Genomic DNA, 13,287 nt, shown 5'->3' with positions numbered 1-13,287 from the left:
TTTTTGTATGGCCGCTCTGAGCCCCCCTCTTGGGGTGGATAAATGTATCCAAGAAACACAGATATCTATATCAAATACCAAATAGTGAAAAAAAGTTGTCAACTGTTATACACAATTGTGTTGTATGGTACTTAAAAATATGAGTCAATTTAATCTGAAAAGAAATGGTTGAACAATGATACAAAAGGTACAATACCCAATTTCTAGAGAGAGTGAAATAATGTCCATTAAATACAAGTCCCATTGATAATCTGTTTCCTCCCTGTGGAGGTTGCTCATACAGTCAGAGTTTTATCTTCAGTCTTCTGTATAGTCTTATAAATAATTGGTAAACAAAGATTTTAAAAAAATTCAAAGTCTCTGCAGCAATAAGTAAAACACTTAAGGTATCCTTGGGAAAGTAGAATAACATCAACAAGGATCCCCGGGTTGTAATTCTTTGTTTCTGGAAACCTCCCTTCTTCTGGATTCTCTGGTATCTTCACATAAGTGTTCTAGACTCAATGAATTCATTTTATATTATAGGCAACTCTTGATGAAAGTTTGAAAGTGACAGCAATTACAAGACAAATCTGCAACAACTCCATCCCTTTCAGGGCTCCTTTTTGCCCAGCTTTAGCATAATGCTTGCTGAGGCATCTTGTTCACTTCCAAAAAGATATAAATGTAGTCAATTACTTAATTCATTAATTAGAATACTGCTCTGAATAAGCAGTACCTATTTATCTACTCACAGCTGTCTTCAATCTCCTAGGTTGGCAGTGAACTGGGCTGAAGGTCAGGCACTCACTCTCAACCCGGGCTTCAAACTGCCAATCTTTCAAATTGGCAAGATTTATTACAGCTGGTGGTTAACCGGCTGTGCTGAAGCCTGGCTGCAAAGGGGCTGCCCCTGGTTAGCTCTTCGTTTCCCTTTTTTCCCAAATTCAAAGAACAACTCAAGACCAAAGTACTGTACAAAATGCAAAGCGCTTTATTTCACCACATAAATGGAAAGGACTAAAAAACCCCAAACATCTATATATTAGTGTAAAAAAATCTGTCTATCTTTTTTCTGCTCTTCAAATATATACACATCCTGGTGCACAATACAAACAAACAGCTACAAGTAGCCCCAGAGAAACACACACACAAAAGAAGGTACCCAACAGGGTCACCGTAGGGGAGAAAACAGTCACTGAAATGGAGAGGCGACATTGGGCATTGTTTGCCACGGAAACATCTTCAAATAGAAATATACATCTCGTTATGAGTATTTTCACACAGTTCAAAACATTCAAAACAGTAGATTTTCTTAATTAAGCCAAAGTTTGTCATGATTGTAACTGCAACCCTATGTAAGCTCTCTCATGGGACCCAAGTAAATATGCTTCAAATAAGAATAATGGTGAGATGTTCATAGCAATACATTATGCTATGTTTCCTTTCCACTGCTGGAAAACTTACATTCAAAGCTGCAAAAAGCTGGCCTGTAGTTTGCACATGGTTTCAAGACACATTTGCTAGCAAAGGGATGATTAAAGGTCTCTTCCATAAAGCCACACACCAACTGCGCAAACTAAAAGTTATTTTTGGATTTTACTTGTATGTAAAACATATGGAATCTGGATCAGGCAATTCCCGCATAACTGAATTTCTAAAAAAAATTAAATTCACCTTCCTCCCCAAGACTTGAAAATAATAATTCAGTGGGTCCCAACATGCCAGCTTTCAAATCAAACAGTGTGTTCACTATATGCTTTTTTTTTTAAAATCTGCAGATAATTTAAATCATGTCTTCCAAGAGTCCTTGAATGTCCATGAATCAGTGCCAGAATATCTCTTTCCTGTTAATATCAAGATTCACTCTATTGCAAAAACAATGGAAGAGGATTAAAGCTATTGTTTGGGCACAAAGCTCAGATAGGATTGGACATGACAAAACTTTTCATAAAATGGCGCACAACATATGCAGAATTGCCATTCATGCTCTCTTTTTAGTATTTTCAAATTGGATGTACCTGCCAAAAGCTAAAATACAAAGCATAGCTAGCTCTAATTATTTGGAACATTTTGAGCACAGAATTTGAGAACCAACCACCTAAATTGCTGCCTACAACTATCAGATTTAAACAAAATTTACATTTTGATAGATGGCTGAAGACACAGACTGCTTTCAACCAAACTGCACCTTTCCTCCCTTTGTTTTGTTTCATTTGTGAAACCAAACTATTAAGAGGTGCGGGGTGGAAAATATATTTTCTGGTTCTTCCCACAAAACAGAGGAACTTACATTACGAAAGGTTATTGCATTCATAATCTGATAGAAGCATAGGTCATTGCAGAGCTTTTGTATGTATATGCACAGATCTCACTACTGTGAGCACAATGCCGATGCTGATTTTGAAGACCCTTCTCTGGGACACAATGAAACAGTAGGCAAGCAAAACACAAAACTTAGATCAATTTCCCCAACTCCCACTATTTGATTTGGAAAAGTGCCTCCCTTCCCTGACACTTTGTACAGTACAATATCTACAATCAGGTTGGGAGCGGAGCCGCAGCCAGAGAAATAGAAGGAGCAGCCACAGCAGAAGGAGGAGGAGGAGGATGAGGAGAAGCCAAACATTGTGGGTTTATGGGTGTGGTTTAGCCTGACAGGATGCCATTGTGACATTGGTGGGTCAACTGGCCTGTGTGTCAAGAGCAGATGGGGATGGTGGTCCTGCAACTGCAGACTGAAAAGGCCCCAGACACATTCATCCTCCACCTGAGCTATCGGGCTGCTCTGTGGGGCCAGGCCTTGCCGCCTCATAGAACCAACACACAGACCCACCACCACCACGGCTGGGGTTTCACCGGTGTGTGTTCATTTGAGACATCCAATAAACTGGATTTGTATCATAAACTGTAAATAATACCCTTGAAGCACAAATAACAACAGAGGGACAAGGAGCTTTCAAGCCAAAAATCGCTATGTCAAAGTGTGACCATCTCCAGGCAGGGCAGACCTTGGCACATTAGGAAGCCAGACTAGAAAATTGGCCCCTTGGAATATCCAATGTTAAATTTCATTCTTAAGATAAGGTGTGACCATTTCCAGCCTAAAGTCTATTCTATGCCATGTCAGTTTTCACCAGCCAGGATCGGTGCCTCTTCAACAAATCAAAGTGGGTAAGATCAAGAGGTGCCTCCTTGTCTCTCAAGAGCAGCAAGTACAGGTTCTCCCAGCCCACAATGGGCTTGTGAAGTACCTTTGAAACTATGTCTTCCAGCCTCTCCAAGCATCCAGTGCTCAGTGAATCCCAGTGTTTATGAACCCAAGGGTCCTATTTTATTTAGCCAGTGTTAGTCCAGTTGTAAGTGAAGTCTAAAGGAAGATAAGCAGTCCCCAATATGGAGATGTTCAAAGGCTCTATGAATCTTTCCACTGCCATCGGTTTTAGTACCAGTTTCTCAGGTAGAAAGAGCATTAAGAGAGGACCTTTTATTGGGGAAATAGTAGAGGTAGAAGAAGGAGAAAAATACATTGTTCTGAAAAGCTAAAACTTGTGAGAAAAAAAGGATAATGTGATCCAGGCCTAAGTCACTGGGATATGAAAAGTAATTCAGCTGATGGCCATTGCTCATTCCAACTACAACTAACTCTCAGTAGATCAGAACTGCAGCCTTAATGTTGCAGATCGAAATGCTTCCAGGTTTGTCCTATTTTCAAGTCTTGTAGCCTACCACTGTATGAAAACGTCTCTGCATTAGAACATTAATCCAACCCCCCGAATTCTAATCCTATACGTATTCTCCTGTGAATAAATATACTCAGATCAGTAAAGGTGGTTTACACAAGATTGCCCTGGTGGTAATCAGGGAAATGGAAAGAAATGGGCAAAGAAATCATTAAAACAAAAAAGCAATACTTTAGAAGTTGTGGTTAGACAGAGACAGGGCAAGTAAGGGATCAATTCGGTGGGATCTTCTTGGTGGGAATTCAAGTCATTCATGGTTTAGAAGTTGAGGAAGGCTAAACTTTCCTCAGTTTCCCTTCTTTCTCATAACTCTGGATCTCTCCCTCTCATCCATGTGTTTCATGCCCTACTGAATAAAGGGACTGTCTCATAGTAGTGCAGCCCCCAGTTCTGGAGTGCTAAAGGAAGTATCACAGGGCTTACAACAATAACAGAAGAAAATAACTCCATTCAAAACCAGGACATTGCACCATTTGCCTTGACAAAATGAAAGCACAAAGCCTGCAAAACTACTCATTATTTTAAACTATTGAGACTGTTCAAAGTGCTTTAGATCTCTCTCTTTCTCAGTAATCCTTATAACAGCCCTGTGAAGTAGATAAATTGCTAAGGAAAAACTGAGGATCTGAACTGAAGTCTTTCAGGTTCAAAGACTTAGCCATTGTGTTGTATCAGTCACGAATATATATCCAATAGGCTTGTGATGAATTAATCAAAAAGAAGTTATTGGCTGGACATTCAGCTTTCCAAACCAATATCGCCAACCACCTCCCTTTCCCTCAACTCATCCTTTGGGAAACCAATGAGAAGAGATGGATTGAAATATGGGATGTGTTGCATAATGAGAATACAGAGAATAGTGTGAGCATTAATGAACTGAGTGTTGAACACAATGTTTCACCAAGATTGGACAGAACTAGTTCAGACGAAGACACACAATAAAAAATAAGTATGTATGCTGGTGGAGATGCAAACTGGAAAACAGAGGAAGAGCAACGTGTTGGATAGGACCAAGAGATGGAAGGAGTTGAACAGGCCAAAGAAAGTCTAATAAATGAAAAATGGAGTGAGTAAAAATTGGGGATAGTTGGTGTGAGGACATCAGCCGAGCTGAGGATACGGTGATGTTCCCGTCAGAACTGCAGCAGAATAAGTTCCAGAGCACTACACCCGCCACCCGACCACATGCTGCTCCCAGCAGTCTCTGTGACATTGTCCAGCTCCTTAAGGTAGCCGCTGCTGTCCACTGCAATGCTGGTTCACACCATATTGAGGGCATCCTCAGCCAAGAAACGGTGCAAATATTGGAAAGGCAGGCGGTCCTTGGATTCTCGGGTCCAACATCTCAGCATCACCTCGTAGACAGCCAAGGGGCAGGCAGGAGGACGGGAGAGATAGACCTAGAGATGGAAGGAAAGGCACACAAGGTAAGGGGGAGAACTGATAGACTTTTAAACTCCTGAGGCAATCAACTTGTTATAAAATAATGTTTGAGGGATTTAGACTAGCTCTTGGGAGGCCAGAACTCTAATTTCCCAACCATGCACACTGAAAGGTAACAGGAACTTGTCTTGCTAACCTGCTAATTATTTGATTTTAAAAGTTTGCTGTGAGGGGGGGTCTTTAGAGAAAAAGATTTCTTTTTTCTTTCTTTTTTTGTGAAATCCAGTGTGGTGTAATGGTTTGAATGTTGGGCTATGACTCTAGAAACCAGAGTTCAAATACTTGCTGCATCACTGAAACCCACTGGGTGACCCTGGATCAGTCAAACTCTTTCAGCTTCAGAGGAAGGCCGTGGCAAACTCCTTTTGAACAAATCCTTCTGAACAACCTAGATGCAGCATATTATTTGAGAACACAGAAATGCTGGACCACCCTAACAACCACCATGTCAGACTACATATAGAAGCCATTGAAATCCACAAGCATGTGGACAATTTCAACAGAAAAGAGGTAACCATGAAAATGAACAAAATCTGACTACCAGTATTAAAAAAATCAGGGCAGTAAATAAAGAACAACACTCTGAAAACTGGGGAATTCCAGAAGGAAACAATCAGGGTCAGCGAACACCTCACAACAAAGGATTCCCCCAGGCAGGAAACAGTCAAGCTTTGAAGCTTTAAGGCTATTCAATGCTAATCAAGGTGATCAATTGCAAAATTTACACTTGCCTCCAACAGACAAGAGTTCTTTCTCCCACCCTGGACATTCCACAGATATACAGGGTTTTTGAAAAAGAACTCCCTAGTTTTAATGTAATTTACATTAAAACTAGGGAGTTCCTGTTCAAACAACCTGTAGAAACCACACTTGTTTAGTTTCCAACAAACCTCACAACCTCTGAGGTTGCCTGCCATAGATGTGGGTGAAACATCAGGAGAGAATACTTCTGGAACATGGCCATACAGCCCAGAAAACATACAACAACCCTGTGATCCCGGCCATGAAAGCCTTTGACAACTTAGGAGATAATGTTTCTAGAGCATGGCCATTCAGCCCGGAAAACCCACAGAAACCCAACCCTTGGCAGGTTTGTCTTAGGATCACCACATATCAGCAATGACTTGAGGGCACACAACAACAACAATAGCAACACAGGGTTGTTGTATGTCTTTCGGGCTGTGTGGCCATGTTCCAGAAGTATTCTCTCCTGATGTTTCACCCACATCTATGGCAGGCATCCTCAGAGGTTGTGAGGTATGGATAAACTAAGTAAGGAAAGGAAAGAATATATATCTGTGTAGAGTCCAGGGTGTGGCAAGAGTCCTTTGTCACTGGGAAGCCAGGATTAATGTTTCAGTTAATCACCCTAATTAGCATTGGAAAGGCTTGTCTCTTGTCTGGGGGCATCCTTTGTTCAGTCATTAGCTGTCCTCTGCCCTCAGAGTGTTGGTTCCCATCTACTGTTTTGATTTTAGAGTTTTTTTAATACTGGTAGCCAGATTTTGTTCATTTTCATGGTTTCTTCCTTTCTGTTGAAGTTGTCCACATGCTTGTGGATTTCAATGGCTTCTCTGTGTAGTCTGACATGATAGTTGTTGGAATGGTCCAGCAACACACTTTGTGCGGGGAAGGGGGCAGGGTTCCTTTTGCTATTAAATTTCAGGAAGTTGCTTGTATTGTTGACAGAGACCATGTAAGTCTTCAATCCCTTTGTTCTCTTAGCAGAATTCCTAAAATCAAGTCAACACAAGGTGCAAACCACAAACCCAATGCAGCCCCAAAGTCACGGTTTCATGACCTTTCAAGGGCCTGAACCACTTCTGTTCACACTTTTTCTGTGGCCATCTCAAGCAAGCAGGCAGGAAGATGAGGTCATCCAACAACCCCCAGTAAACTACTTTCTAAATGAGAAGGTCACAAGTTCTGAAAAGTTAACCCTAGTATTTTCTATTTCTCCATATATGAATGGATAGCAAAAGGTCTTGCATACCATCACAACCTCAGAAGCACACAAGGCCTTAAATATTGGGGGGGGGGGGGTTGGGGCTGGCTTCCCCATAGTTACCTGCTTGCCCTGATGCCGGAAGAATTCGCCTGCGTTCTCAATGACGGCTTCGTCCGTCAGCTGGCTGTACGGCTGTTCTTGGCACAACATTAGCACCTCCCAGAGCGTGACTCCAAAGGCCCAGACGTCGCTGGCAGTAGTGAACTTACCCTGGGGAGAAATGGAAAAGGGGGTGAAAATAAAATGGAGAGAAAAAAAAACCTGCAGAATATTTCATTCCTGCATGAAATGATGAAACAGTTGAGTATTGTGATTTCTAATCAATGAGATTGGAAAAATGGAAGCTAGAAAATCCCCCAATTTTTCACCTATCTTTTTAGGGGCAGAATGGGTTAAACCCTTATGCTGGCTGAACTGCTGACCTGAAGGTTGGTAGTTCGAATCCACGGGATGGTGTTAGCTCCCATCGGTCAGACCTAGTTTCACATGTGGGGACATGAGAGAAGCCTCTCAGCAGGATGGTAACACATCCGGGCATCCCCTGGGCAATGTCCTAGCAGATGGCCAATTCTCTCACACCAGAAGCAACTTGCAGTATGTTTGCTTCTGACACTATTAAAAAACCTATCTTTTCTGCTGAGTACCAGCAAGATCACTGCGGCTCTGGAATCCACCCATAAAGTGGCCACCCCTGCTCTGACACAATATTTGCATCTCCATTCTCTCACCATGAGAATACATTCCCAGGCCATCCAGCGTATAGGAAGCACGGCCCGGCCTTGGATACGATAATAGTCCCCGGCATAGAGATTCCGGCTCATGCCAAAGTCAGCAATCTTGATAGTGAATCCTTCGCCGACCAGGCAGTTTCGTGTAGCCAGGTCCCGGTGCACAAAGTTGAGGGAGGCAAGGAAAGCCATTCCTGAGGCTATCTGGGCTCCCACATGGATCAAAGTTGGATAGCTGAGCAATAAGCAGAGAGAAAGAGAATGAGACATGTTAAGAACAATCTCTAAAGACACTGTGACCAAAGAAAGGTACAGAATATTCTCATGAGACATGGGGCAAGCAATGAACAGTGCTTGGTTTTAGCATACTAATCAAACACATCTATTCGGTCAATGACCAGGATCAAAAGCTGAGAATCTTTTAAACCTGTGATAACATTCTGCACTGACAAGCTATTGCTACAGCACAAAAACAAGCAACTTAGGCTAGAATTTCAGGAGACTTGTCAGAAAAAATCCAATCAATATAAATCAATTGTGTGCTTAGACTTGGGTCCCATTTCCAAAATATCCAAGATATCTCATTAGGCAAACAGGGGTTTTCCAAAATCCCCCACCCCACCCGCTCAAAAAAAAACCCCAACCCAGAAATTCTTGTTTAAAATTGTACTTCATTTTAAATATTGTATTGTTCTTTCATGAATTTTTGTTTTACAAATAGGGCATGTGCATTATACATAGGAATTGTTTCATTTTTTTCAAACTATAGTCCTGCCCACAACAGTCTGAGGGACCATGAACCAGCCCTCTGCTTAAAAAGTTTGCAGACCCCTGCTCTAAATTCTTCAGCACAAGGTCTAAAGCACTGCTGCTTAAACTGTGGGTCCCAGCCCCTCTCTTGGCTCAATGTTGAAATCCAGAAAGAATGAGACCAGTAAACATATTCTGAGTGTTACCCGGTGGTTATTTAAGATATTTACACAAATCTATTGTGCAGTATTTGGACTCTGCAGAAGATGCTTCAGTTGTACTCCATTAAAAAGGAAAATCAGCCTGTCTATCAATGTTATTTTATTCATGCAGTTTGCAGTTTGCAGAGGTCTTGTGCTCCTAACTACTGTGAAAGTAGAAGGCCTTCTGTATTTCATGCCTAAAGGTCTCATGAGGTATCACCAAATTAAGACATATTGAAATGTATTCCAACTGTAATTACGAATATAGATGCTTTGCTTATTTGTATTTGGGACTGGTACCTAATGGTTGGTTTCCCACTGGGGCTGCCTCCCAGCTTGTCTTCCAGCTCATGTCCACTGAGGAACTGGTTGAGGTCGCCATTCTCCATGTACTCCGTGATCATACACAGTGGATCATCCCGGACACACACGCCTAGCAGCCGCACAATGTTAAGGTCCTTGAGGCGTGACATGATCTTCACCTCTTTCAGGAAGTCATTCCTTTGTGGGCAGGAAGGAGAGGACACAGTGAGACGAGGAGTGGAAATCAGTGAACTCTGCACATTTGCACATTCACAGAAAGAAGATATGCAGCTATAAAGATTAAAACACGTACCAACCCTCAAACATGAAACAGGAACTACCGTCATCCCTGAACATCTGATTAAAAATGTTGCCTAAGAATCTCTCCCTTTTCTAATATGACTTTATAGCAGGCATGAAGAGCAGTATAAGGTAAAAGGTAAAGGTTTTCCCTGACGTTAAGTCCAGTCATGTCTGACTCTGGGGGTTGGTGCTCATCTCCATTTCTAAGCCGAAGAGCCGGCATTGTCCGTAGACACCTCCAAGGTCATGTGGCCGGCATAACTGCATGGAGCGCTGTTACCTTCCCGCTGGAGCGGTACCTATTGATCTACTCACATTGGCATGTTTTCAAACTGCTAGGTTGGCAGAAGCTGGAGCTAACAGCAGGCGCTCACTCCGCTCCTGGGATTTGAACCCGGGACCTTTCGGTCTGGTGGTTCAGCAGCTCAGCGCTTTAACAAACTTCACCACCGGGCCTCCTAAGGTAAAGGTAAAGGTTTCCCCTGACGTTACGTCCAGTCATGAAGAGCGGTATATAAATTAAATAAATAAATAAATAAATATAAATAACTTGGGCCCTCCAGGTGTTTTGGACTTCAACTCCCACAATTGCTAACAGCCTTGGGCCTCTTCCTTTACCCCCTCAGCCGCTTAAGGCATGGGTAAAATATCAAGAGAGAACGCTTCTGAAACATGACCATACATCCCGGAAAACTCACAGCAACCTGGTGATTCCAGCCATGGAAGCATTTGACAACAAAAAGAGGATTGCTCTCTGAAATGTCACATCACACCTCTTTATCTAGGCCAGTGGTTCTCAACCTGTGCGTCCCCAGATGTTTTGACGTATAACTCCCAGAAATCCCAGCCAGTTTACCAGCTGTTAAGATTTCCGGGATTGAAGGCCAAAACATCTGAAGACCCACAGGTTGAAAACCACTGCTCTAGGTAGGGCCAGTGGTCAAAACTCACCTTGCATTTTTAGTGGCATCAGAGCGCAGAATCTTCACAGCCACGAGGAGAGGGCGCCCTTTGCGCACATTGAAGGGGAACTCCAAGCTCGGTAGGTCTTGAGGGTTCTCCACTTCACACAAATGGACCTTACAAGAAATAAACCCGGGAAATTTCAGGAAACAGCAAGGAAAGGTAACCAATTGCAGCTGTGAAAGAGCCGAGCTCCTTCTCCCGGTCCGACATCTCTGGGACCCTTCTACCACAGACAAGTGCCTTATCCAACTTGGCATCCACCAGATGTGTTAGACAACATCTTCGTGCTGTTTGGGAATGTTAGGATTTAGGGTGGGGACAATCTGAGACATTTTCACATGTAGAGGGGGAAATAAGTTGTTAAAGGGTCATATATTTTAGAGGGAATATGGTCAGATTTTAGTCCCAGGTTTTGTAAGTGTTTTCTTCTCTCCTAACAGCTTCCAGAGATTTTCCCAGCTTCAGTTCCTCTGCTCCTCCAGTTAAAAATGACACTAAGTAAAGCTTTGAAGATGCAGTTTACAACTAATGGAATTGTAATATGTTACACAAAACCTGTTCCTGGTTTGAAAATGTCATTCCTGTTTAATTGTGCAGTGCTTACTTAGAAAATAGTTGTTGTACTCCAGAAACTTCATTTTTGTGGCTGCCACAAAATATCTTGAATTGGTTGAGACTCAATGAGATACTCATTGAAAAACTATAGCAAAATGTGCTGCAAGATATCCTACAAAAACAAAGTTTTTGCAGTTTAATAAACTTTTTTCCAAGTTTTATGACAGAACCAATTAGAAAATAACATTTATAACCCAGGAACAAAAATAGTGTAACATAGTGTAATACTCATCCATCCTCTCTTTTCAAATGTAACATACAATAATAATAACAAAATAATATTTGCAAGAAGTAACAATTGTAATAAGAGTGTTTTATGTAGGAGTAGCAACTTTTGTATTAACAGGAAAAACTTATTTTTTTAAAGTAACTTTCCAAACTCTGCCTTTGAGCACATTGTATCAACCACTGTGTTCTATTACCATCTACTGTTCAAAGGCAGAGCTGCATTACATTGCAAAGGGATCTTGGAACACTGAGACAGAATGCTGGTATCATAAACTTTCACAGACTCTATTACTTTATATGCAAACTATCTTATACTATGAAAAGTGATTGCAGGGAATCTTTTTAAGGTGTATATCTCTATGTACTGTATTTTTATCTTTATTATTGTATTTGCAAAATATTACAACTTTTAAAATGAATGGAATTTCAGCAAGAAACATTGTTTAACCGTGTTTTAACTTTTCTATTACCAGATTTTTAGCTTAATCTTGTTTTAGCCTTGCTGTATGCCACCTTGGCTCGCATGTCAAGAGAAAGATGAGATACAATAATTAAGTATGTGTTAAATAAGTAAGTGCACTGAATTTCAAAAAGGGAATTAAAAATAGTGGCATTCTGGGAGGGCATTATTATTATTATTATTATTATTATTATTATTATTATTATTATTATTATTATTATGTTTATATCCCATTTTTCTCTCCATAACGAAACTCAAAGTGGCTAACATTACAGAATTACAATACGATTTGAAATATATCAATATTAAAACAGCATTAAACATCATCAGTATTAAAAACAATTCAGATGAAATCCACAGGTAAAGATTTCCCCTTGACATTAAGTTTTGTCAAGTCTGACTCAGGGGAGTGGTGCTCATCTCAATTTCTAATCCAAAGAGCCAGCGTTGTCCATAGAATCTCCAAGGTCATGTGGCCAGTATGACTGCATGGAGCGCCGTTACCTTCCCACCTGATCAGTACCTCTTGATCTACTCACATTTGCATGTTTTCTAACTTTTAGGCTGGCAGAAACTGGAGCTAACGACGGGAGCTCACTCTGCTCCACAGATTTGAACTGTCAAATGTTCAGTTAGCAAGTTCTGCAGCTCAGTGGTTTAACCCACTGCACGACTGCGGCCACATTAAATCCATAAAAACATATAAAACCACAGTAGTTCTCCCATTGTTTTTACTAAACTGCATAGACCTTCATCCCCTCCCCAACTCTGATTTGGAAAAACAAAGGTTTCATCTTCATTGTAGAATTAATGTTGGTTGACACTACTTTAACTACCATTACTCAATTCTATGGAATCCGTGGAGGAGGAGTTTGTGAAGCACGAGCAATCTTGGGCAGAGAAGGCTAAAGACACAATATAATTACAACTCCCATGATTCCATAGCATTGAGCCATGGCAGTAAAAGTGGGGTCAAACTCCATTAATTCTACAGTGTAGATGTACCCAAGGATGGGCCTTAACAAATCTTTATAAATCTTCGACTGCTGCTGCCTGGCACTACTCACCTCTCCAAACTGCCCTTCTCCTAGTTTCTCCTTGAAGATGAGTCTCTCCCTGGGGAACTCGCCCAGCGCCATATCTTTCCCCGTAAGGGCATCTACTGCCACTGCTGGTACGGCATATGTGTTTCCACCGGTCACCCCTTGCAGGTTGATGATGTCAGCTTCGGCATAATGTGGCACATTGTTCTGGAAGCCCGGCTGGCAATTAGCTGTTTCTGGTTCCATGTAATCTGCTCCACATGCTGTAGCTGGAAAGAGGGAAACCAGAGTTGAGTTCATGTTGGTATATGTATGGATGTTGTGCCTTCAAGTCACCTATAGATTTTTGTAGTGACCCCATGAATCTCATAGGGTTTTCTTAGGCAAGGAATACTCAAACAGTTTTGCTAGTTCCTTCTTCTGATATGTAGTCTAGAGCATATAGTACTTGTTGGCAGTCTCTTATCTAACTACAGGCTGAGCATCCCTTATCCAAAATTCCAAAATTTGAAATA

At 41.4% G+C, this 13,287-nt stretch overlaps 1 protein-coding gene across 2 annotated transcripts in view; it reads right to left on the bottom strand.

The window, feature by feature from the left end:
- Positions 1-950: 950 nt before the first annotated feature.
- The window catches only part of ddr1 (discoidin domain receptor tyrosine kinase 1), a 79,776-nt gene continuing 67,439 nt past the window's right edge, over positions 951-13,287 (bottom strand). For both annotated transcript variants that reach the window (XM_062973682.1, XM_062973683.1), the window contains 6 exons: positions 12,797-13,041; positions 10,412-10,539; positions 9,155-9,355; positions 7,902-8,136; positions 7,234-7,383; positions 951-5,122 (listed from right to left, as the gene is read on the bottom strand). In XM_062973682.1, the coding sequence (XP_062829752.1) occupies positions 4,982-5,122; positions 7,234-7,383; positions 7,902-8,136; positions 9,155-9,355; positions 10,412-10,539; positions 12,797-13,041 (1,100 nt within the window). In that variant the 3' untranslated portion in view covers positions 951-4,981. The remainder of the gene's footprint in view (positions 5,123-7,233; positions 7,384-7,901; positions 8,137-9,154; positions 9,356-10,411; positions 10,540-12,796; positions 13,042-13,287) is intronic.

The sequence above is a fragment of the Anolis carolinensis genome, chromosome 2 (assembly GCF_035594765.1).
Source record: "Anolis carolinensis isolate JA03-04 chromosome 2, rAnoCar3.1.pri, whole genome shotgun sequence".
Taxonomy (NCBI): domain Eukaryota; kingdom Metazoa; phylum Chordata; class Lepidosauria; order Squamata; family Dactyloidae; genus Anolis; species Anolis carolinensis.
The sequence above is the reverse complement of the archived record's forward strand: the minus strand, read 5'-3'. Positions and strand labels throughout refer to the sequence as shown.